This window comes from Megascapheus bottae, chromosome 27 (genome assembly GCF_031878675.1).
Source record: "Megascapheus bottae isolate mThoBot1 chromosome 27, mThoBot2.hap1, whole genome shotgun sequence".
NCBI classification, from domain to species: Eukaryota; Metazoa; Chordata; class Mammalia; order Rodentia; family Geomyidae; genus Megascapheus; species Megascapheus bottae.
In genome coordinates, this window is record NC_143535.1 from 2533177 (window position 1) to 2559185 (window position 26009).

The 26009-nt window shown below is 50.6% G+C and overlaps 1 protein-coding gene and 1 long non-coding RNA gene across 12 annotated transcripts in view; one reads left to right on the top strand and one right to left on the bottom strand.

The window, feature by feature from the left end:
* Gramd1b (GRAM domain containing 1B) overlaps window positions 1-26009 on the bottom strand; it is a 161320-nt gene that overhangs the window by 35884 nt on the left and 99427 nt on the right. The window contains exon 1 of one of the 11 annotated variants that reach the window (XM_090319281.1): window positions 20664-20831. The exons of 8 other annotated variants lie outside the window; for them this stretch is intronic. In XM_090319281.1, coding sequence (XP_090175407.1) covers window positions 20664-20791 — 128 coding nt within the window. In that variant the 5' untranslated portion in view covers window positions 20792-20831. Of the gene's footprint in view, window positions 1-4976; window positions 5653-10022; window positions 11701-20663; window positions 20832-26009 lie in introns of those variants that run through there. 2 more of the 11 variants (XM_090319285.1, XM_090319280.1) reach the window with 2 other exon arrangements.
* On the top strand, window positions 8863-11990 carry LOC150045438 (uncharacterized). Its single transcript, XR_016532794.1, has 3 exons — window positions 8863-9109; window positions 9366-9468; window positions 11704-11990. It is a non-coding gene; the product is annotated as an uncharacterized LOC150045438 (long non-coding RNA).

Genomic DNA, 26009 nt, shown 5'->3' on the forward strand with positions numbered 1-26009 from the left:
AGTACCTGTTGTTATACCAGCACTAGATGTTCAGGCTCACACCAGTGCATAAGAAAGGTCCTTGCTTCGGGGAATTTTCAGCATGGATAAGCTGGACACACTGTCTTCTTGTTTTAATATAAACTACAAAATAAGGTGATCAAAGGTGGTGGTGGGGAGAGTCGGGGAGGGAAGACTGCATTCTTACAGAAATGACCCTGGAACTGGGTTCAGGAAACATGTTTGAGTTAGCCAGGTGGAGGTCAGAGAAGGAGAGAAGAGAATGTTCTAGAAAGAACAGGGATGGAAGCATAAAACAGCACAGAATGCACAGAGCATTACAGGAAAGTACCACTGAAGCACACCGTCTGCCTGTGCTAATGTTCAAGACCCCACAGCCACCTTTAACCTGCACAGCCTGTTCCCCAGAAGCCAGTCAACCATTTCCTGCTTTCAAGATTGCCAACAACAAAGCCTAGCTCAGTCTTCTCCTGGCATCTTGCTAACAAAGTGCGCTTGCTCAAGTCTCACCACATTCACACTGTATATGGTCTGATCGCATGTCTTCTATCCAGATCTGGCCGAAGGCCTTGAGAAACAGAGAAATGGAGAAGGAGCACATGGGCTTTCTGCAGTGGCTCTGCATCTCCACCCCTCCCCCCGGGCCTGCTCATCTTGTCTTTCTTTCCTCACTTGCATCCCCAGCGAGGACCAACCCCTGCGAGCACAGCAGCCCCTGGATCTGCCACCCCAGGACTTCCCAGCAAAGCACTCCCTGGGCATTTCTCACTCAAGTTTGCATGTTCGCCTTTGTAGAGAATCATAGAGTCTCTGCCCCAGATAGTGCAGAACAAACACCAGTGCTTTTGGAGGCCCCACGACTTACCCCACAGCATGTCCTACCAGCCCGCTGAGCCGTGGCTCAGGTTCCCCCCTCCTCCTGACTGTGGGCGCCACCAGCTCCCTCTGTGGTTTCTTCTATGCCCAGCCCTATGATGACGGAGCGTAGGACTAAAGTGATTTCAGTGCCTAGGACTGGAAAGTTTCATAGAAGACGGCGTGCTGGGGCCCAGGGCACTGGAAGCATTCAATCAGAAATGTGAACGTCCAGCTCTGTGCCAGGAGCCCGCAGGGCAGTACAGGGCTAGGGTTAACTGCCAGCCTGCGGGCCAGCAAGCGTGGGTCTGAGTCCCACGCTGGCCATTCGGTTGCCGTGTGACCCTGTCTTCTAAGTCTCTTTTTTCTCACTGGAGAAATGGGTGCCTGTCCTCACAGCGATGCTGTATATAAGACAGAGTCACATAGTGACAGATTTGGCACACTGTTGGATGCGCCATGAGTCTTTTTTGGGGGGGGGCAGTCTTGAGGAGTGAACTCAGAGTCTAAGTCAGCCATGGATCTGAATCCCCCTATTGCAGCCTCCGTGAGAGCTGAAATTATGGGCATATACCAATACACCCAGCCTCAACAGGTACATTTGAGCTCCAATCCTTGAAGTGACTTCTGTCCCTCTCTGTAAGATGAAGACAAAGCAACATGGCCTCTTACCTTAGAGGATCAGGTGCTGTCCTCCAGCATCTCCCACAGTGGGGCCAGCCGCCCACGGTCATGTCCTTCCAGCCCACTGTCCATGCCCCGCTCCCATTGTGCTTCAGGATCTACATCCTAAGTAAGTCCACATGGATGGGCCGAAACACTCCCCAGACAGCCTTTGAGTCCACCCCTGCCCTTCGTGGCAGAGGGCTGAGGCTGAGCCTGAGCCTTCATTCCTCACAGGCAAGGACTCAGCCAGACCCTACATTGGTCTCCACAGCCATTCCACAGTCCACAGGCTGGACTCTGCCAGCTCCCCCTTGAACTTTCCCACAACCCCAGACGGAAGGCCCCAGGTGCATTCCCATAACATTTGCAAGGAATTTACATGCAGCCCACAAATGTCTTCATTCCCCGTGGACTCCAGGGGGACAGTCACTCCTCTTTGTGTTTCTGCTTGCCATTTACCAGTGTCTATGTAAATGTCTGTAGCCACTAAAAACCACAGCCTGACAGGCAGGAAGGGAAAAAACCAACAAGAACCTCAGAGAAAGGCGATGAATGGGTCAAGCCCCAAATCCCAGCCTGCTTCCCAATTCCCTTAGGCCCTCCTCTTTGGAGAGGAAAATATCAAGTCACTGATAAAAATTAAACCAGCCAGGCGCAGGTGACTCATGCCTAGCAACTCCTGGGGGCTCCTGGCGACTCAGGAGGCTGAGATCTGCGAACTGTTGTTCAAAGCCAGCCCAGGCAGGGAAGTCTATGAGGCTCTTATCTCCCATTAATCAGTAGAAAGCTGCAAGTGGAGCTGTGGCTCCAAGCGGTAAGAGTGCCAGTCTTGAGTGAAAACCCTAAGCAAGAGTTCAAGTCCCAGTACCCATGCATGCATGTGCACACATGTACGCATGCAGACACAGTGCAAGGGAAAGTCTCAGTGGCTCTCAACATACACTTTTTAGGATGTCAGTTATGGACCCAAAATGCACGATGCCTGTCTCCGGAGTTCTTCCCTGTGGCCCTGAGGGGACCCTGCTGGTCATGTGCTGCCACTGAAGACCTTCATCCCCAGTGGGCCAGACTCCTCTGAGGAAGAAAGCCTGTTGTATCTCGTGAGTAAGCTGTGCTGAAGAAAGGAGTGAGAAAGCCTGCGAGAGGGCTGTGGGAGTGTGGCCTCGTGGTACAGTGCTTGCCTAGCATGCACGAAATACTGGGCTCCATTCCTCAGTACCACATACACAGAAAAGGCCAGAAGTGGTGTATGCTCAAGTGCTAACCTTGAGCAAAAGAAGGTCGGAGTGCCCAGGCTCTGGAGTTCAAGCCCCAGGGCTAGGGAAAAAAGAAGGGAAGAAGGAAGGAAGAAGGAAGGAAACAAGCAAGCGTGTGTGCGTTTCCCCCACTCCAGGACGGAGGCAGCCCATCCCAGCGGCCTCTTTCAGGCTGGGGTTCAGCAGCATCTTGCCTGGAGCAAGGGCAGGGAGGGCACAGGCTCCCAGGAGAGCGCCTTTCTGCCCAATCACAGTGCACACGAACACCTCCTGCAGATCCTGGCTCAGAACGGCCCATGCCACCTGCTCTGCCACCAGGCACAGGCTGCCTGCAACATCCTGTGCCCCGCCTCTGCCCGGCTGGCCTGCGGACATCTCTGTCGGCACCGAGTCCATAATGCAAGGCAATTCCCAATCCCTTCTGCCCTCCCTTCGGTGTGGGAGGAAAGATAAAAAAGAAAAAAGCTTTCCCCCAAATATTACAAAGGGGAAGAAGACCTAGTCCACCTACTACATTTGCAACTAGTTAACTCATCAAATTCCTAGACCCGTTCCCATGGGTGTCTCCATTTGCCGTGGAGAGTCCTGCCCGGGACTTCGGCTGCTGACCAAGCTCCTGACTGACTGACTTATGGACAAGGTCCATGAAAGAGGTTCAGTCACCCTCCACGGGCATTCCCGGGTCTGGGAGGGAATGGAGGGTGGGGACAGTCGAGGGAAAGGCCTTGCCCAGCTCTAGCTCATGTTCAAGCTCAGCTTGCATCCTTCCCTCCCTCCCACTCCCCTCGGCCAGGCTCTCCTGCAGCTTCTGTTCATCCTAGAGTTTGGAATTCAATCCAGGAACAGGCATGACAAACACTAGTTTTCATTTCCATGGAGACAAGAGCCGCTAGAGAAGCGGGACTCCACGCCAGAAATGCCAAAACGGCCTGACCCACTTCCCCCCTCCCCCATCTGCAGAAAGGGAATCGGGTGGTCTGGGTCCTGCCAGAGCTGTGGGTGTTTCAGAGGTCACATCACCACCATATCTGGAACCCTGCCGGAAGTCAGACAGGAAGTTCTGCAGTCACAGCTCCTGATCCTGACCTGGAGGTGGAGATTGAGTCTCCAAGGAGAGGAGCACATTCACCAGCTAACCAACTCCTTCTGGCATCCTACCACCCTCCATGTCTTCCGGAGCCACATCATCGCAGGGCAATTCCAGCTTCCGGAGCCACATCATCGCAGGGCAATTCCAGCTTCCACTTGACTGTGTCACTGCCTGAGCCTCTCACTCTAAAGCTGTGAATGCTGGTTGCTTTCCAACCTTCAGACCAGAGCTCACAGGTCAGGTATGGAGCAGACTCCTGGAGGGTCATCCATCCAATGTGCCCCATCGTCCTCGGCATTATGGCGTCTCCTGCTTCCCCTCCTCTGCACTTCCGGGAGCTGTAATGGCCTGGCTCCCAGTACTGCTATCAAAAAAACTGCCAGCGTTCGCAGGAGAAAGGAACAAGTTCCTCTGAAAGCCACTCGTTCTATTGGTAGCCACTCTCAGGCATAGTTTGCTTTAGCTAGGCCTAAGTCAGCCTTCTTCAGAACTCTGGCTTCAGTGCTCATTCTGATGTTTCCATCCTTGGAAAGTAAACTATGGTCTCCCCTCCAGACTCCTGGTCTTGTTTGGATATCAGAGAGTTTAAAATCCTGAGCTCGCCAGGCACCTGTAATTCTAGCTACTCAGTAGGTTGAGATCTGAGGTTTTCAGTTCAAAGCCAGCCTGGAAGTGGCATGGTCACTCAGGAGGTAGAGTGCTAGCCTTGAGGAAAAAGAAGCTCAGGGGTAGCACTCAGGCCCTGAGTTCAAGCCCCAGAACCCACTCACACACAAAAAAAACCCTGAACTCTTTGGTACCTTTGAGAAAATCATTTTATCTTTCTGTGCACCCGTGTTCCTCATCTGTGAAAAGGTCATCACAGCCTACAGTTACTGGCATGAAAATATTAAGAATACACTGAGCTAAATAGTGCATCCCTGATGCAAAGAGGTCTTTATACTTGGCTCGGGAAGCTAAAGGATTAGGAGTGGGCTGTGCCCCCCGGGAAGGGATAGAATGCATTTCCGAAAGATGAAGGGGAGGAGAACAAGAGACCGTCACCACCCACACCCTCGGCTGGCCTTCCGTCCACGTGGAAGACACTGAAATCAAACACAGAGACTTACAGGAGTTGTACCATTTCCTCGTCCTGCGACGGTTCAGGGGCACGGGGGCATCTGACAGCTGGGGAGCTGTCCCTCGGGGCTGGCTGAACTGATCTGGAACGGGCTCGTTTAGAAGGAGCCTGCCTGGCCGTGCACTCCATCTTTCCACGGGGTGCAGGAATTCCCTCTGAGACCGCCCGGACGACAGCCACTGGCCTTGGCTTCAGATTTCCAGTGCTACAGCACTCATGAGGTGTCAGCAAACAGGGTTGAACATCTCGTAAAGGGATTTTGAGCTCCATGGCCCTTATTTCTCCATGTTCAATGATCATTATCTGTCTAATGCTCAGAGCTCAGCAGCCTTTCGAAATTAAGTCCACCTTGCTGCTTCAACATCATCAGCTCAGCATGCTCTGAGCACCTCCAACTTCATAATTACATCTTCAGGCCCACAGACTATGTGATGTTTTTTGCATCCATACAATATTGAACATGATGCTAGGCACAGAGAGTCAGTCCTTTCAAACCCGACTTCTATGAGCCTCTGCCAATCCCACCCAAAGTATTTCAGAAGCTTCAAAGTTCAAGGGACTAGACCTTGTAAAAGAAGAGAGGTGCTAAACGGTGCCAGGAAGCTCTTTCCTTGAAAAAGAGTTCCAGTCCATTAGAGGATCACCAGCCACTGGAAGGAGGCAAAGAGGAGTTCAACTGAATAGAACTTGGAGTTCCAAGTTGCTCATGGAGGAGGCTGCCCTGTCCTCCCCCCCGCCCCCGCCCCCCGCCCTCCAGTTCCTCACTAAAACTGAAGGAAGCAGAGCAGGATCCATCCATCCATCCATCCATCCATCCACCACCCACCCGTGGATGAGACTGTGCTCTGTGCCAAGCAATGTTCCAGGCATGAGGAATATTGTCTCTGACTAAGGAACTCACAATCTGGAGGAAGAGATAAATGTAATTACTAACATCGGGTAATAGGAGCTGCCTGGATTCAATCAACATATCTCTAATCACCACCTGTCAAGGCAGCCAGGCGGAAGAACGGCGTGTGAGGCGTTAGGTGGCACTGTGGACTCAGTCCCTTCCCAGGATACAAGGCGGGGAGGGGGCTCAGCATTCCTCTCGGAGATGCAGCTTTTATTGTTCGAGAAGAATGAGGATACCACTTAACCTCCAGAAGGATGTAAGAAGAGGATGTCACCACACAGAGATGCACGGAGAGCAGTGCCAGCTCCCGGACAGAAGGCTTCAAAGCCAATTAGGAAGTGGACCTACAGAAGGTGCGGGCACGCTGGGCTCCCAGTTCATCTAGCACCACCCACTTTCTCGCTGGTCACTAGCTGTCGGATGCAAGCTCTCAACTAAGCAGTGGGACCAGCAAGGACCAGAGGAGAGGTGACTGCTGGTGCCCGGTGAGCCTTTCCCTCAGTTCACCCACCTGACTGGCTTGTCTAGACAGCCAATCCTCTCTTCACTCTTGGAACTCAGAGCTAGCTTCGCCTATTTTCTGTGGGAGAGCAAATCAGAAACATCGGCTGCTATGCTCAAACCATGGAAATTTCAGAGGAAAGAGGATCCTAAGAGGACAATCTACTTGCCCAGTTCAAGACAATCAAGTCATGCAAGAGGTTTTAACCAAATTGAATATACATATATTCAGGCTACAAAGTCCTAGAGCTTTGCCTCATCGTTCTCCTTGTTTCCTTCTCCTTTCCACCAGAAGTAAGCCTTTAAAGTACGCTATCTGGCATTTAATGCCATGCTCTCATCCTGGCTTTCCTAGACTTGAGGTCAGTAGTCCTCAAGTCCTTTGTTTGGCTTAGAGGATTCTCGGTCCTCTAACCTAGTCTCAGAAAAAAACAAAAAAACAAAAAGCCTTTGTCTATAAAGAATCTCCACTCAAAATTCAATTAGACCAGTCTCTTGGAAAAAAAAAAAAAAAACAGGGCCGGGAGTTTGGCCTAGTGGTTAAAGTGCTTGCCTAGCATGCATGAAGACCCGGGTTCAATTCCTCGGTACCACATATAGAAAAAAGCCGGAAGTGGTGCTGAGGCTCAAGTGGTAGAGCTCTAGCCTTGAGAAAGACCAAGGACAGTGCTCAGGCCCTGAGCTCAAGCCCAGGATGGCAAAAAACAAAACAAAACAAAAAAAAAACACAAAAAACAGGGTGGGGGGCCCACTGGGAGTTTGGCCTAGTGGTAGAGTGCTTGCCTAGCATGGGCAAAGACCAAGGATGGATTCCTCAGGGCCACATATACAGAAAAAGCCGGAAGGGGTGCTGTGACTCAAGTGGTAAAAGTGCTAGCCTTGAGAAAGCCCAAGGACAGTGCTTGGGCCCTGAGTCCAAGCCCTAGAACTGGCAGGAAAAAAAAAATGACAAATGATATCTAAATTGTTTCACTTTTGGACATCGAGAGTTTTTATTTTAACCACCGAGTTGTCCGATAGCTTCTGACCCTAGAACCTATTCTCAAATCTGATTCCTTTTAGGTGGCTGTCCCTCAGAGGTATCATGTGTTTTGGGCGCCCGTTGGCCCCTCACAGAACAGCGGTCCAGCCCGCTCAACAAGAGCAAAAGAGCCGCCCTGTGCACTTGATAAAAACCAAGCGCAAACCTATTTGGGGAGTTATTTTCTAAAACAAGGGAAGCTGGAATTAGTCATGGTTTGGGGTGAGTCTCTGGGTGTCGTTCTGCCACCTTATCCTGTAGCAAAAGAAAAGCATGACGTCAAGTTTGTGTGCACATCCACCCACCACGGAACCCAAGTTCCAGTAAGACCATGAAGAAGTAACTCAGCTTATTCTAACCCCCGTCATGCTACAAATCCAAACTGGCTCATTGGAATACCTGTCTGCCAGCTGCAAAAATATAGACTTTAGAGTTTGTCTTTTCTGGACACTCATGCAACATAGTTCTAATGGGCAGGTGCTGGTAGCTCAGGCCTATAATTTAGCTGCTTAGAATGATGAGCACTGAGGACAGAGGTTTGAAGCCAGCCCAGGCAGAAAGTCCATTAGACTCTTATTTCTAATTAACCACCCAAAAAAGCTGGAAGTAGAGCTACTGCTCAAATAGTAGAGTGTTAGCTTTAATCAAAACACCTAAGGAACAGAGCCCCAGCTCTGAGTTCAAGCCCTAGTAACTGCACCAAAAAAAAAAAACCCCAAACAACTATATTTAAAAGGTATTTCAGCCAGGTGCCAATGGCACACACCTACAATCCTAGCTACTCAGTAGGCGGAGATCTGAGGATCATGGTCAAAGCCAGCCTGGGCACAAATGTCTATGAGACTCTTATCTCCAATCTGACACCAGAAAACCAGAAATGGTACTGTGGCTCAGAGTGGTAGAGTGCTAGCCTTGATCGGAAGAGCTCGGGAACAGCACCCAGGCCCAGAGTTTAAGTCCCATAACCAACAACAATGACATTTAAGGTATTTATCTCTTTAAATGGTTAAAAGAAACCCAAAGAATATGATTTTGTGGCATGCCAAAGTTCTGTGAGGTCCACATAAAGGAGTTTTTTTGTTGGTGGTGGTGGTATTGTTGTTTTGTGGACCCAGCCATGAATTTGTTTACAGATGTCTCAGCCTTTGTGGAAGTTGGTGGGGTATCAGTGAGAGACAGCATGGTCTACCTTACTGCGTTTGCAGCCCACCTAACAAAGCAGAACCTTGAAGTCTTTCCTGCGCGCTCTCGTCCCCCAAAGGAAGAACCTGTACGACTCGCAGCTACCCACACAACACGGCGCAGGCACAAAGCATATCACCAAGACAGGCAACAGAGACCTTTTGTGGGGTCAGGGGAGAGGAAGAGGACAGTTTTGTTCATATATGTCTTTCTACTAGGTAGAATGGTTATTTTTTTCTTCTTAAGTTGCTATCCCTTCATTCTCCCCCAAGAGCCATCTCAAAGTTGCTTCAATGCCTACAAAGTTACCAGAGGCGCTGATTCCCTGCTCCCACGTCCTCAGCAAGCTACTTTCTAGTCCTAGCCTTGCCGTGCCCTTCACAAGCAGCTCTAGAGACACTCTTTATCTGTCCATTCTTCTGAGGCTGGATTGAAAAAATAAAAATGAGCAACTTGGTCCTAGATGTCTGTGACCTACAGAGCACTATTCAAGCAAGGGCTTGAAATGTGTGCGTGCTTCAAGGTGAGCTGTGGGGAGGGGAGGTGGAAGCAGAAATGGGGGAGGGGGAGGCAGAGCAGGGCTCTCTGGCTAATCTCAGAACAGAGACAGCCATCATCCCCCAGCCCTTGGTTAAGGGCAGGGGGTGTGGGGGGGGGGCAGCGGTGGAGGGAGTGGCGCAGTCTCCAATTCCTCCTTGTCCCTTAACCAAGCACAGAGCCGGCAAGGAGGTGTGGGGGAGTCAGGCCCAGCCACAGCTGTCTATTCCCTCAACACGCAGGACAAATCTGTGAGTCAAGCGCCAGCAAAGCTGAAGAAGTGAATTGCTGTATTTCCCAGAGATGTCCGCTGTCCATCGGACCTGTGTGCCTTGTGGGGACCAAGTATGTGTGCACCCCGTCTTCCCTGCTCTGGCCCCCTCCCCTCCGCGGAAGTCAGTGGGTGGGGACCGGAACACATGGCCTGTCCAGTCTCCTCCCCTCCCCCAGAGGCCAGGCCACCTCTATGACGTACCACCAATTCAGTCTCCAGACCACCTTTGCTCTGAGTCACAGAGGGCCCCTGCTTATGGCTAGTGGTCAAGGGCACCCGGTGGGCTCCGGCCCACCCAGGGCTGTCTCTCACTCGCTCCGGAGCTGGCCTCAAGCAGTGGTCCTGGACAGGGCCAGGGGGTAAGGAGAAGTGAAAAGGCCAGGAGGGAGAGGTGTCTGGAACCTCTGCAGCATGATGTCAGATCCCCATGCAGAGAGCAGAAGCAAACATGGACTCCAGATTTCATTCTGCCTCCAAAGGTTTGTGTTCCTGGCAGCCCTGAGCAGCGCGCCCACCACTCCAGCTGCTCCCGCGAAGGCCCCCACCCCAGCCCTGGGGCACAGCCATCCCTTCCCCCCAAAGCCCACCAGGAAACAAAGGCAGACTGACACGAGGTAGCACTAACCTGGAAGCCATTCGGAACAGTAGCAGAGAGCCGGCGAGAGGAGCTCATTCATTCATGCATTGGGCAGGGGGGGCGGGGCGGGGAGCAGGGGCCAGGGAGGTCGGAGGGCCTTGCCTCCGGCTCCATCCCAGCCCTATCTCTACAGAGAGGGGGTGGGGGTGGGGGCCGCAGGGATCTCATAAGCTGGGGGGTCTCCCGTGCTCTGCTGTCTCTCTCGGCCCTGGAATTTTATGCATGGCACCCCCCCCTTTGGTTTCCTTTGCCCCCCCCACCTCCCTCTGTGGCTGTGGCCGGTATTTGGTGTGGCTGTTCGGCATACAGAAGTCCCTTGCTGGCTTGCGTGCTCTCTCTTTCTCTCTTTCTTTCTCTCTCTCTCGCTCTCTCTCTCTCGTTCTCTTTCTCCCTTCCTCACACAGCTGAGCTCTGCCACGCACGCGCACAGACGCACAGACACACTCAGATACGCAACCTCTCGCGCACATGCACGCAGACACACACACACACACACACACACACACACACACACACACACACACACACAGCCGCCTGCAGGTTTACATAATGCAACTCTTTGGTGCAGTCAGCTTGCCAGCTCTCAATTATTCATGCCAGCTTGGAGGACAGAGGCACTGGGGCCGCAGGGAGCTATTTCCTTCCTCTCCATCGCCCAATCTGACAAAACACAAGATGCAGCTCCCAGGAGCCTGTGCTCCCAGGCTGGCACCAATTACTTCCCAGGTGTTGTCTATTAGGTCAACCTGTAGGAAAGGAGGGATGCTAAATAAACACGCCGGCGCCTGGCTCTAAATCAAGCCTTGCATCCTTCCCGGAATGACAAGCCGCTCTCTCTGCCGGAGCCCTGGGAATCGGGGAGGAAGGCAGCCACTGGACGCTACAATCTGTACAGGGAAATGGCTGAGGGCTTCTTGGGGACAACAGCCTGACATCAGGAACAGCAGACAGCCATGCTTGCTTCCTGATCACGTCAGGCTCTCCCAGGCTGAGCTAGAACTCTATCCCCATGATAAAGAACTGCCCACATTGCCTTTCCCAGCCTGATAAAATACCTCACTCAGATAATAACCAACTAAGAAACAAGCTTTCCTTTGGTTATTTGCAGGATTTCAGCACACTGTTATTGGGTCCCAGCTTTGGAGCCTCCAGTTGGTTTTGTTTGGTTTTGCTAGGATTTTTTTTTTTTTTTTTTTTTACCAGTCCTGGCTTGAACTCAGGGCCAGGACTTGAGCTTTCTCAAGGCTTGTGTTCTACCACTTGACCACAGCACCATTTCCGTCCTTTTCTGTGTATGTGGTACCAAGGAATTGAACCCATGGATCCAGGCATGCGAGGCAAGCTCTACCATTAGGCCTCGCTCCCAGCCCTTGACTAGTTATTTTGATAATGCATTCTAGCAAACTGTTCTGCCTGGACTGGCCCCTGACTGCAGTCCTGTTGAGGAAGTGAAGCCACCAGTGTCCTGCCTGCTTCCTGGCCTAGGACAGCCTTCCAGCCTCTCTTCTTTGACACCACAAAATAAACTTGGACTTAGGTCTGGATCCAAACCAGAGTTTCCGCTACTTTATGCATCTCTAAACCTCAGTCACCCCCTCAAGATTCAGCTGCTATCTGAAAAAGCCAATAAATATGTCTTTGTCTTTATTCTTTTAATACTGCTGAATAGAGGAAGATACAGAATAAAAGCGCGGGCAAGCAGAGTGACTTCCGTACTCCAGAGTCTCTAGCAGCTAGAGCAGGAAAGGCAGAACTTAACTCATTTAACTGTACTTTCTGCTTGGTTTCTCACTGCTCTAGCGTATGAGAATACTGCATATAGCACAGGTGGTTGGTCTGCCACATTCCATGAAGACAGTAATAAGGAGCTGGTGGGTACAAATACCTGGCCCCCTCTTCTGCCCCCACCACTTCCCAGGTGACTGTACAGCGTGTGCTAGCTCTTCAGGGACTTCGCAGTGTGTGTACGAAGACGCTCACCTTTCTCCTCCATGGTCTGGTACTGTATGTTGGTAACTTTTGGTTGAAAGGCAGTGTTCACTCAATAAAGGTCCTGTACAGTCAGCTTCAGATTTCCCCATGCTGTTTCTCTTTGTTGTTTTTTATGAGCATAAATCTATCTATGATACAAAAGGACAGGGCTCGCGAGGGTGTGTTCATACACATATAGAGGGTTTCTTCATCTTTCCTTACTATCACCTTCAGATCGTTCACAAAAACAAGAAAACCGCGCTTCCATGGTGGAAATACACATACCTAACACACTCTCCGCTTCATCTAACGTAAACTGGGCACCTGTGAGACAAACGGAAGCCATTATTCTCTATTCTAGCCAACAGCGACAGCTACTGCCGAAAATCCGCACAATGAAAGATGTTTCCAGTGCTCAGGAGGCATCCACGGGTTTCTGGTGGAACTTGAAACTCAGGCAAAAAAAACCTTCCGTGTCCTAAGACACGGTGAGTGGGAGTGGGTGAACTCCACCATCAAAACATCAAAATGCGCCGTGCCGCCCCCGCCTCGGAGCTCATTACCCAAGAAACTTCCAGGCTGAGCGAAGCCAAGTCTCTGGTCTTCGGTATTATGGAGAATACAAACGTTTCTGTCATAACAAGTGCTCCTCACTTGAGCTATCCAATAGAACCAAAATTATCCAGATAATAGCAAGAGTACTTTCAAAGTACCTAGCAAATGAAATTTGCTAAGCCCCTGCTACGGATGATTTTATTTAATGTAAAAGATAGGGACTCATAATCCCCATTTTTTCAGATGAGGCAGAAGGTCATTTAAATAATAATTTCCCATAGTATACCACAATTCGATGGAAAAACATGTATGGGAAGACATCCAATCTGTCTTCCCTGACCACTACCCACTCCTACCCATCTCGTCCTATGTCAGCAAACACCTAGGAGCTAGACATGATGGCTCAAGCCTGTAATCCCAGCTACTCGGGGGGCTGAGCTCTGAAGACTGGTTCAAAGCCAACCCGGGAAGGAAAGTCTATGAGACTCCATCTTCAACTGAGCAGCAAAAAAAGGGAAGCGGAGCAGTGGCTCAAGTGGTGGAGGGCAGGTGGTGAGTAAAACAGCCAAGCAAGAGCAAGAGAAAGAAAAGAAAAAGGACTTGGAGAAGACAGGCCATGTGTTAACTGTCTGCCAATCCATGCAGTTATAACATGCCAAATGAACCCCAGATGGACAGATACCTGCAATTCAGTCCCCATACATCAACCAGTAAGGGATCCAGTGCTTTTGTAAATCCCTAATTTTTTTTTTTTTCCTTTTTGGTCAGTTGTGAAGCTTGAACTCTGAGCCTGGGTGCTGTTCCTGAGCTCCTCAGCTCAAGGCTACTGCCCTACCACTTAAGCCACAGCTCCACTTCTGGTTTTCTGGTGACTAATTGGAGATAAGAGTCTCTTGTAGTTTCCTGCCCGGGCTGGCACTGAACCTCAACCCTCAGATCTCAGCCTCCGGAGTACTCTTTTTCTGTAAAAGGAAATGGAAGGTCAAGTAGGTGCCCTTTTCTGAATTAAACCTTTCTCATACAAATAGGAAAAACGGACAGCAATATCTACTTTGAAGAGAGAAAGAGGATGCTGTAGGTATGCCTCAATAGAGCGACTGCCTAGAAAGCCCCCAGGCCTGCGAGTTCAAACCCTAGCACACCAGAAGGAAGGGAGGGAGGGAAGCAGAGAGCGAGAGGGAGAAGGGCAGAGGGAGAGGAGAAGGGATATCTCAGAGTTCTGTGCAGTACAGCAGCCCTTTCACAGAGAAAAAAGGGGAGGGAAAGTAGAAGACAAAGAGGGAGGGGAACAATATTCCACAAGAAATGTATTCTCTGCTTTACTTATGGAACTGTAATTCCTTTGTACATCACTCTTACAATAAAATTTTACAATAAAAAAAAGCAACTGACAATCACAAGGATGGGTACTTTGACACAGGTGATTCTTTCATTAAACTTTTCATTTCAGCTAGCACGGTGGCTCACGCCTGTAATCCTAGCCACTCAGAAGGCTGAGATCTGAGGATCGCAGTTCAAAGCAAGCCCAGGCACTAAAGACTGGGAGACTCTTATCTCTAATTAATCACTAGAAAGGAGGAAGTGGGTCTGTGGCTCAAGTGGTTGAGCACTAGCCTGGAGCGGAAGAGCTTAGGGACAATGCCCAGGCCCAGAGTTCAAGCCCCATGACTGACAAAAAGCAAAGCAAAACAAAAACCCTTCATTTCATAGAACTAATGAGGAAGCTTAGCTCAAGCTGGGTCCTTACCTGCTTTTATCATGTCAGTCCTTAACCCCCCATCACAAATCCAAGCTTTTATCACATCTTGCTCCTTCTATAACCACCTATACTAACATAAAACACACAGGTGGACATGGAGCCTGTTGTCACATTAGGACTATTACTGGCACACATTAGTGAGGGAGGCTACGGTGACAAGTCCCCACGAGCACGCCGCGTGTCTCAGCCAGCCTCCCTGCTGCCTCCTGCACTCTGCCTATGCTTACAGCAGTTTCAGTGCATTTCATTGTTTTGCAATACTAAATATAGAATTATATTTAATCTCCAAAACAATCCTGCTGGGGGTGAGTTCCACTGCAGGCCAATCATCAATTTGCCTCTCAGCTCCAAATTCACCCTTTTATCCTCTGCCTGTGACACTAAAGCTGCTCCTGGAGCTATCTCTCCACTGATGGTGGGCGCACACCAGTTATGACTGAGGGTGCTGAGGGGCTGGGTATGCAGAGGGCAACGCTCCTCACTGGACCCACATGGACAGCTGGCAATCCTGTGCCCCAGGGGGCACCTTCAGTATCCATTGAGCTCCGGCCACGCCCCCTCCCTCCCTCCCTCCCCCTCTACACAACTTCATCTGGCATTTGTGCATTCTTCTGCGCTCTTCTCTGCCTTTACTTGTTAATGGCCCTTTCCAGGAAAGGGTCCTGTTCAGGTTACTGGCATGGTTGGGCTCGGAGCACACCTTCTTGGATGATACTCTCCAGTGCAGATGAGTGAAAAGCTCAGATGGCTTCACGGTGCCCCTCTCCTCAAGTCTGGAGTCTGCTGTGAGGCAAGGCCCCTCCTGGTGCTTATGCCTCACGTCAACCACACACTACAAAAGAGGGAATGGAGGAATCTTGAGGCTTAACTACTTCCCTCCAGATAGTCAAAAACACAGCAACAGAACAGGAAGTGAGACTTTTTCCTCAGCCATTCAACAATGTGGCCTCCCAGCTGCTGTAGTTGAAGAGAGACAGAGCAAGGAAGTAAAAACCCTGCCCTGAGAACTCGAGGAAGAAAAAGAAAAGAAAAAACACCTAAACCTTAGCTTCATAAACCAAACATATGCACAATGTACCATGGTAGACCTTGTGCAAAGAAGTTTGTGAAGAGCATATTGGAATATATGTCATTTCATCTTACTGCTCCAATTTCACAGAAAAGAAAACTGAGTCCGAGAGATCATAAACACATCTATAAATTGACCTGGGTGTCACACACACACACACACACACACACACAACACACATACACACACAACACACAACACACACAACACACATACACACACAACACACAACACAACACACACTGCTTACTAGGAACCATAAATTTAAAGCGGAAAGCGGCCCAGTCCTCAATCATCTGCTGTTCTTTTGTCTTTGAAAAAAGATCGTATGTGTCCATGTTTCCTGACATTCTGAAAGGCACTGGAGAGAGAACCAAAATCCCTCTTTTTTTTTTTTTTTTTTTTGGCCAGTTGTGGCGCTTGAACTCAGGGCCTGAGCACTGTCCTTGGACTTTTCTCAAGGCTAGAGCTCTGCCATTTGAGTCACAGCACTACTTCCAGCTTTTTGCTATGTATGTGGTACCAAGGAATCAAACTTGGATCTTTGTGCATGCTAGGCAAGCACTCTGCCACTAGGCCAAATTCCCAGCCCAATCCCTCTCTCTTTTTCTTTTTCTTTTCTCGAAATCTCCAAAATTAGTTTGGTGGGTTGGGGCAAGAGTCCACCCACGACCTAGGTGAGCTGTGGTCATTACACCAAGGGAAGCGGAGTGGGGCCCAGCGGCTGAAGAGAGGCATTTCAGACAAGGAATTTCAGATGTAAAGAAGTGAGGAGCTCCAGTGGCGCCATCGGTTAGTGCCGGGTACTCACAAGAAAAAGGAAGTAAGAAAGAGGATGGATGGGACTCTAGAGGGAGGATCACAGGACAAGCTCTTCTCTTCACTGGCAATTAACAACTGCCCAAGCAGCAAGGCTGTGAACCAAGGACGGCGGCTATGCACGGGCCGCAGAACATTGAAACAGGGCAAGAATCAATTGTTTTCCCAACGCAAATTCAAGTCCACACGGAAGGAAACAAACAATGTAGGCAGCTTAATGCCATGGTCCTCCGTTCCCAAACAAGTCATTGGTGCCCCCCACCCCGGTGGGTCACGGGCCACTCCTTGGTGGGACTTCTTGGATCACAGATGGCAGTCTCAAAGAACAGCCTGGGCCCGGCCACGGGCCAGCCGCATCCAGTGACCCCAGAGGAACCACCACCTGGACTTTGCCTCAGTTTGGGACTCACTCTGCAGGACTGTCCTGGCTCCACAGCTTTCCATGCACTTGGCTGAAGCCTCTTCCAGGGTATCAAAGTTTAACCTCTCGTTTGGCCAGCTCCCGGTCCCCTCGATTCCTGCCAAGCAGCAGGGCAGGCTAGCTATTTTGGAACCAGCATTGCTCACAGAAGCATTTCCCAAGAATCCCCTGGCAGGCAAATTTGTGACTCTTCTTCCGTGTCTCTTTCCAGCCTTAAAACACAAGCTCATTGACACCAAGGAATACATGGGGACCAGAAGGAGCCAAGACGCGTGGCTAATGGCAGAGGAAAAAGGCCAGACGCAAGGCTCAGAGCAAGCCAGCACCACATTCGAATCTTAAGTGACTCCCTTGTAATCTTTTTTTTTTTTTTTTTTTTTTTGCTGGTCCTGGGCTTGAGCTCAGGGTCTGAGCACTGTCCTTGGATTTTCTCAAGGCTAGAGCTCTACCACTTGAGCCACAGCACCATTTCTGGCTTTTTCTATGTATGTGGTACCGAGGAATCGAACCCGGGTGCATGCTAGGCAAGCACGCTACCACTAGGCCAAACTCCCGACCCAATCCCTTGCAATCTTAAGAGAGCACCACGCAATTGGCAAAGGAGCACTCTGCGGGGTAATAACAGCCCTCCGTCCACCTCACAATACTAGCGGCATTGAGCCCTGCTCCAAATCACCTCTTTACAGAGGTGACTGACCTCTTCTTAATCCTGGATTAAGGTCGTACACAGGAAAGCCTGCTTGCTGGAGGCCCCAGTTAAGATGCTGACATGTGCTTAAGAACAGCTCTTGAGTCCTTCAGGCCCAAGGCTTGAGCCTCCCTTCCATCCAGCCCAAGCCAGCTCCTCCTTTGCACCAGAGATCACTCGCCAGCTACTGGGGCTGAGTAAAGGAGCACCAGCTGAGAAAAGGAGGGGGCGTAAACCCGAGAGGCCGCTGCTGTCTCCTGGCCTGGGTGTCTGGGAGGTGGAGGGGTCAAGCTGCCATAAACACGGGTGGAGAGCCAAGCACCCCAACCCAGGCCCTCTTTATTTCAGTGGCAACTCCAGGAGGACCCGGCAGGCCTGCAATGCAGATGTCAAGAGAAACTTCTGGGCTCCTCCCGCACATGCGGCTGCGAGGGTGTCGTGAGAAGTCATCGATTCTGTTTGGTGGGGAGTGGAGAGCTCCTCTCCACATTCAGCCATCTTTACGTCCATCTGCAGCTATGATGTCTGCCCTGAAGGCTGCACCTAGACTGCTCACAGTACTGTCCCAAGTCCGGCCGCGGCCTGAGATGTATGTAGCTACTGAAAAGCAGGTTCAGGGTGAGGGACGAGCCCAGCCGTCCCGTAGTAAATGACGCCCACCTTCCGAGGATGCCTACACGCCCCGAGTGTGTGGCCATGCACATAACATGTCCTTGCCCTGGGCGCCCCTTTCCTCAGACCTTGCTCCTGGGGAGTCACTGGCACCCAGCTTCCTCTTATCACTTGCAGGGCAGCGAGGTGAAGTCAGGTCACAGATCTTCTAGGAAAAATGACAGGGCCTCAGCTACACCAGCAGATGAGAGATTTCCACCGGCTCTGAGATCATGACGTCGCTTCTCCGGGGGCCCTCCCACTACTGCTGTGAGGCCAGAATTGTCCACCAACAACTCAAGAATCTCCAACAGTGAATCTCCTCAGCCCAGTGTCTACCCCCAACCATCATCTGATAGATATGGCAGAAGCAGCCAGCTCTGGTGGCTCACATCAGCAGACGGTCACCAGAGGATCACAGTTCAAATCCAGCCAAACCAGGGGAATCTAGGAGACTTCTCACCTCTAGTGAGGCACCAAAAAACTGCAAGTGGAGGTGTGGATAAAATGGTAGAGCTGGCACCACCCATTGAGTAAAAAGGCCAAGGAATAGCACCTAGGCCCCGTGTTCAAGTCCAGTGTCTGGGGGCCAGAGGTGGGGAGGAGGAGAAAAGAATCCAACACAAGGTCATTCCTACAAGAAGGAATCAATATTCTTAACTGAGGGGGGTAGCAGGTATCAGTCCCACCCCAAAGCAGGCAGACACAACGTGTCCATCATCTCAGGCCCTCTTCCACCTGTCCCTGGATCCCAGAACAGCTGGTGGTAGCCAACCCCCCACCCAGAACACAAGTGGCCCTGGGAAGCTTCCTGGAAGCCTTGTAAAGTATGCTCCAGTGGGAGGGAGCGGCTGCGAAGAAAACCCTGCCCACTGCTGGGTCCCAGCCTGCTGACATTTGTAATCAAGATGGAAAATATCCCACGTGATCTGCTCTGGAGGCCTGGCTTCTTTTCTTCTAAATAACCTCACATTTGACTCGCCAGCATCCTCACATCAAGATCTCCATACAGCACAGGCTACATCGTGCCAAGCACTTGGGATCAGGGCTGTTTAGGGTTTGGGATCTGTACATAATGGAGCTCTCTGGGATGAAGTGCAAACGGAACATTTATGGTGTATATAGGTGGACAGCATTAGTAAACCGAGCAGCAGTGGCTCATCCCTGTACCCCTAGCGCTTAAGGATCTTAAGATCTGAGGATCACAGTTCAAAGCCAGCCTAAAAAGAATGTGAGATTCCTATCTCCAATTAAACAATAAAAAGCTGGAAGTAGAGCTGTGGCTCAATGGCAAAGTGCTGTCTTGGAGCAAAAAAGCCAAGGGACAGCATCTAAGCCCCATATTCATGCTCCAGTACCAGCACATAAATTAATGGCTAAATAGCCGGATGGGCAGATGGATGTTAGTGCACTTTCTGAAGCATCTACATAAGGTCAGGCATGGAATTTTCCACTCATGGCCTCACTGCAGTATTCAACCGGTTTTGGATTTAGGGGTATTCTGGATGGTCAGACTGAAGGGAGTCAACCTGCTCTGCAGCCTGCATGCATGCGATTTCAACTCCTCATTGGATCAATGGCCGAGTCCCGGCACGGTCACTTCCCATACACCTGGGTGGGAAAGGAAGCAGGAATACACCAAGCTAGCCCCGTCCTTCCACGTTAGGTGTGTCTCTTCCCACCTCCTGCCACATCTGGCAGCATCTGTAGGAATAACAGATGCCCAAGGAAATTCGAGAGCATGGGAAAACATGGTCAACAAGATCACTTTCAGAAAAGGAATGGTTGAACAAAACCAAGAAGCTATAATAGAAACGTGGACACACGCTGAAATTCAGCAATGCTTCTCTCGTATCCTTGGTCACAACTCCCATGCACCCAGCCCCGCCCCTCAAGACACTTCTGTCCACTCTCCAGCCCTGAGGGGGAATGTCACTCAGGGGACTGAACTGGGTGTGGATAGTAATTATAATGCCTTGTACTTATGTCTAGCTATTTCTGGCCTAGCTTGTTTTCTCTTCTCTATTCCCTTCTGAAGCAGTCTGTGAGTCTTACAGATGGAGCTTTCTGGGCCTTCCTGGGCCAGCCTTTGCAACGTGGTGACCAGTCACCTGGAGGTGGAAATAGGGGCAGTAATTTTCCTCACTTTATGGATCAAGATACCAAAAGACAAAAGATGGAGCCTCTTTTGCAGGGGATGCACAAAATAAACAGAGATCGATGTAGGCTCAACCCCATAATGGATGCTCAGTTCCTAAAGCATGTGGCGTTTCCCCACCTGAAGCCCGCTTCATCGAGGAATCCTGTCCCTATGAGATTGTTCAAATGGTAATCTCCAACCTGAATGATCACCAAAAAAAAAGCTCAGGTTTGGACTCCTAGCTACTGGGCAGGCAGGTAATGGTAGGATCACAGGTCAAGAGTCCAGTCTAATCCAAGACTTAGTGAGATTCCAGGTAGGACAATCCGAGTCTGACTCTAACTGAAAGATAGCTCAAGCAAAAAATATATTGGGAATGTGGCTCAAACACGGGGGTACCTAACTAGCAAGCACAAGGTCTTGAGTTCAGACCTCAGTAGGGTCCTGAACTTGGCCCTGACGGCAGAGAGAATCTCTCAGAGCAACCCCACTCACAGGACTAGTGTTCTATGGTCTCTGTTCCCCAGTGGGACACAGAGACAATGGAGGAGCTTACCCCAGGTCAGTCAGGTAGCCGCTAGTGAGGTCAGGAGTCAAGCCTGGTGGACCAGCTCCAGGGTCCTCTCCCCGGAAGCTGCCTTGTGCAAGTTTAGGCAGACATTGTGGGTCCCTTGGGTCACACATGGATTCCGATAACCAGCTAAGTTAGTGGCTTCTCAAACTCTGGCGTTGCCTATTCAGATTCCTGGGGCCTGGAAGTTCTGGAACCGGAACCCAGAGCCTGCAGTTAGTTGAACGAGCAGGCCAGGCCACCCATGCAGAAGGTTCTCCTAGGCAGTGGGAGAGGAGGCCCTGTACCCTGTACCTACTGGATTATAGGGCCATCAAGGGGAGTCAGCCGGGGAATGGCCGTGGGGGTGGGCGGCAGGGGTGGCAGGTGGCCCAGGGAGGGCCCTTGTGGACTTAAGCCTGGTGACAAAGCTGCCTTCAGATGGCCTGTGCCTAGGAGAGGGTGCAAAAAGGAATCAAGGCCACGTGGCTCCTTCCACACTTAACATGTTGAACCTCGCAGGGAACAGGCAGTTGGAAATAGGAAAAGAAGAAGGGGCTGGGTGGCTTGAGCCCTGTCTGCCAGTGCCAGAACAAAGACCTCTTCAAATCCCTGGCATCTGAGCTGGCCACAAGCCACAAGGAAAGAAAAGAGCTTGCTGTCCCTTTAAGGACGCCCTCTCTCCACAAAGGTCAGAGATGCTTGTGGAGCCTGCCCTGGGGGCGCCTTTCCACCAGTGTGGGACCTTCCAGCTGATTCCCACAGCACCTGGTCCAAAGATGGCAGACCACCTGGCAGACACCACCCAGGCCAGGAGCAGTGAGCAGGCAGAAGCCGAGGATCTCCCGTGTGTGTGTGTGTGTGTGTGTGTGTGTGTGTGTGTGTGTGTGTGTGTGTGTGTGTGTGTGTGTGTGTGTCTCGCCTACACAGGAGTGTGAACAAGACTGGGGCTGGAGGGCCAGGTCAGAGGGTGGTCTGGAGGAAGAGGGAGGGCAGAAGCTCAAAAGAAAACTGGCCACAGAGCTCCTGCTCCAAGAGAAACACCACATTCCAAGTGGAAGAGCAGAGAGGACGGATGACTGCTGCAGAAATCCAGAAGAGGAGGGAACAGAGAGGGCATAAAGCATGGCGGGGGGGGGGGGGGGAGGAGAGAACCGGGCAGGGGGGACGGGGGGGCTAGCTGGACCTTCATCCTGCCCATCCAGACCAAATCCTACCTCCTTATGAGACCGTGCTGTCTCTCTTCACTCACTGAGGCTCAGTCCCTCTAAATACATCCATGGAGCAGTTAAGAAAACACTAAGTATTACTGGGGTGCTAATATTATTATTAGGGTCCTGAACACACTCTATCCGTGCTCCAAGTCCCAGGAAATCATACAAATAAGAAGAAAGGCAATATTTATCTCAAAAGCTGCTTAGGGCTGGAGATGTGGCTCAAGTGGTACACTGCCTGCCTAGGAAGTATGAGGCCCTGAGTTCTACTCCTATACTACCCAAAACAAAAACAAACAGTGAAAACCATGATCTTTATGTTTAAACACAAAGAAGAACTCAAAATCAGTCATCTATTGATCATAGAAAGTGAGTTCACCAAGTAAAGGGCCTAGATGAAGATTCTTGAGTACAGTCTCTTCTAATTACTGAATTCCACTGTTAAAGGACCGAATTCACCACTGGAAGCAGAATGCTATTATAGAAGGAAAGCGTGGGGCTTCTTTTAAGATGGATCAAAGTCATAGATGCCCACCCTGCCTTGAGACTAGAAATATTTTAGTTGTAAGGCAACTGACTGCTAAGAAGTTTCTGGGTAACACCAACTGCATGCAGTGACGTGTGTGTGTGTGTGTGTGTGTGTGTGTGTGTGTGTGTGTGTGTGTGTGTGCGCGCACGAATGCACATGCTCACTGGGGCTTGAATTCAAGGCTTAGGTTGTTTGTTTTGTTTTTGTTTTTTTGCCGGTCCTGGAGTTTGACTCAGGGCCTAGGCACTGATCTTAGGCTTTCTTGGGTTAGTGTTCTACCACTTGAGTCAGAGCACCACTTTCGGCTTTTCCTGTGTGTGAACTGTACTTAGAGCTCTTGCATGCTAGGTACTCTACCACTAGACCACACTCCCGGCCCCCCAAGGCTGCTTTTTTCATTTAAGCCTGGCACCTGATCACTTGAGCCATGGCTCCCCTTGGCGCTCTCTGCTGATAAACTGGAGCTGACAGTCTCTGACTTCGCTGCCCGGGCTGGCTTTGTCCCTTGGTCCTCAGATCTCAGTCCACACAGGTGTGAAGGGAGCATAGCGTGCCTCTCCCTTGGTGGGCAGCGGGCTAAAACCCAAACTCCACGTGTCAGCACACAGGTCTCAAAGATTTGCATTCTCTGGGGTGTTGTCTTCCGGGCTTTTGAATATTGTCAGGTATGTGCTGTTAAGAATGGCTTCACCCGTGGGCAAGGTTCTGAGGCTTCACCAGATGGAAAACGGCCACTTCCTTGTTTATCTTGAAGTTGTATGGATACATGACATACATTGTTTCATATTGGTGAAACATTGCACAATCTAAAAAAAAATTCTCTTTAACCCAGCCCCGAGGGACGGCCACCAGTCAGGTGTCTACGAGGTCAGGCTCCCTGGGGAAGTTACGTCCACTGCATGTTCTGCTAAGAAAAGCCCCGCCATGCAGAAAGGGGGCCTTGGCCAAAGGCTTGTGTTGAAAGCTCCAGATTGGGATCAGATCTAGGGATGGGGAGGCATGGGAGGGAGGAAAGAAAGGGCAAGGGGGAGGGGAGGGGAGGGAAGGAGGGAGATAAAGAGGGAGAAAGGCAAGCTAACTGCTCTCACTCCCCTCTTTTTGTTCCTTTTGTGGGCTGGGAGCTAAGCTCCATCATGGAGCCTCCCCTCCCCAACCCTGCGATTTGCTTTTCTAAAGCTCATCTTCACAGATGTTCCCAGAGTTCGTATGCACGTCCAGTTCTCGCCCCAAGCACCATATCCACTGATCTGGCAAATGTGTCTCTGTGCTCTTTGGCCATCCTAGCCTGAGGCTTCTCCCGCTGGGGACAGCAGGCCCTGTTCTCTGCTCATGTCTGAGCTGCCTCTACACATGAACCCTGCTTTGTCTCTTCAACTTCTGCCCCCCACACATACACTCTCACTCACCCTCCCCCCCATCCCCATCCTCTGCTCTGGCATGGCTGTTCAATTCTCCCCCTCCCATAAAAACCTTGCTCTGGTTTCTGTGGCCTGGTTCTAATAGCTGCTGGTTCCCCCTCCCCCGACCCCTCAGAGGAGGGCTGGTCTCTCCTGAAGCTGTCCCTAGCCTCTACTTTTCAAGAATGCCACACCCTATCCAATTATCCCCTTCTCAAGCTTTTGGCTATGTGTTCTTCAAGTGCCATCTTTGTCAAGGAAGAGGCAAAGATCTACCTTTCAATTGCTTCATCCTTTTTTGGGGGGGGGGGGATACTGGGATCTGAATTCAGAACCTTGTGCTTTGTTAAGCAGGTGTTCTACCACTTAAGCCATGTCTTCAACCAATGGATTTGTAACTATGGTGGTTAGAAATACGGATTCTGGAGTCAAACTGCCAGAAGCTAATAATAATGCACAGTTTAGAAAATTTGTGTTTGTTTATAGTAAGATTGTCATATAGTAAGTTGTTATATAGGAGCATGAGCCCTAAAGGAAACAACTAGCTTACAAGAATATAATCAAAGCACAGTACTTCGGCATGCTGAGAATTAACTCTTATTTGTCCTGATCAAAGTTTGACCAAATGGATGTTTTAGGTTTTCAGGACACAAATCCGTGTCCCAGCTACTTAGCTCTGTGCAGTCATAATACCTACAAAACACGTAAACCAAAGTGAAAGTGTGAGTATGTGTCCCAAAAGGAAGGGCTGAAATCTCCCATAATTTTCATATTCGCTTTCTCTTGATTTTTCTTCAATCAAAAAAAAAAATGCACAGCTGCATTCTTGGTTAGCAAGCTGTAGGAACAGGCTGCAAGCTGGATTTGGCCAGGTCTAGGGCCCCAGAGGATCTCCCACCCTCGCTCACTGCAAGGCTGCTCTCTCCCATCAACTGGGAAGACTGTGGGCTATCGTGGGCCAGCGACACTGCTCCGGTTTGGCTCCTAAGCCTGCCCAGGCTCTGCGTCCCCTGCATCCGAAGGTCCCTGCTTCCCAGCTTTTCTGCAGCTGCTGAGCCAAGGCGGGGTGAAATGGGGGCACACGTCCCTGGGGGGCTGTCTAGAGGCGGGAGCTGCCTAGCCTCCTCTGTTCAATCAGGCAGTTCCTTCGTTGGTTCGTTCACAGGGACACTGGGCCATGAACTCCAGGCCTGGTGCTCTCTTAGTTTTTGTGCTCAAGGCTGGTGGTCTACCACTGGAGCCACATTCCCATTTCTGGCTTTTTGGTGGTTAGAGAGAAGAGTCTCAGGGACTCTCTTGCCTGAGCTGACTTTGAATCTCAATCTTAGATCCCAGCCTCCTGAGCAGCTGGTAGAGTGAGCCACAGACTCCCAGAAATGCCATAAAGAAATCTGTGTGTCAGAAGATTTGGTCAGTGTTCTGAACTGCCCTCCTGTCTCCAGGGGCTTCGATCTTAGAGGCCCTTCGTAACCTACGCCGTGGAAAAACTCCAGGCCCCCCGACTCCCCCACCCCTCACAATAAAACCTCACGCTGTTCCCAGGAGAGCGCATCTGCTGAGCAAAGTTTATAAATGAATATTTAGTATTTTCAAATGAGGGTTTATTTTCAGGACCCCCTGATGGCCAAAATAGGACACAAGAGTCCACATCACATGCAGCCTCCCCGCCTCGGGACTGTGACCTTTAAAAAAGATCATTAGTAAAAAGGAAGCCAAGACATGACTAATCCACCCAACGCTGTCACCTAATCCCAGCTTCACAACCACCATCGCCACAGCAAGCAGCCGGCACCTACCAAGGCCACCCAGCAGGCCCAGGGAGTGATAAGATTCTGCCTTAGGAGCCAAATCTCAAGCCAGAGACGCCCACCATCGCCTCTGCCCACCTCTGGTGACCTCTCTCTATCCTGGCTCAAAACAAGGTGTGCAGAGGGCACCGCCAAAGCAAAGCACCTCAAAAGATAGACATGTGGTCTAGATAAGCCCCAGGAAGGAATAGAGCTCCATTCACCAACAGATTTGGAGGCCCGGAGAACAATGGACAATTGACCGTGGGTGCCAATATGGCTGACCAACGATAGCTATGGATTATTGGAGCAAAAGCCAGTGACAGCACAATCTCCGGCACCTGCCTTCCAAATGAAACAAGTCCCCTCCTCTGGGGACTAACAACTGTCCTCCTTAGGTGCCACCCTTGCTACAGGGCTTGGTG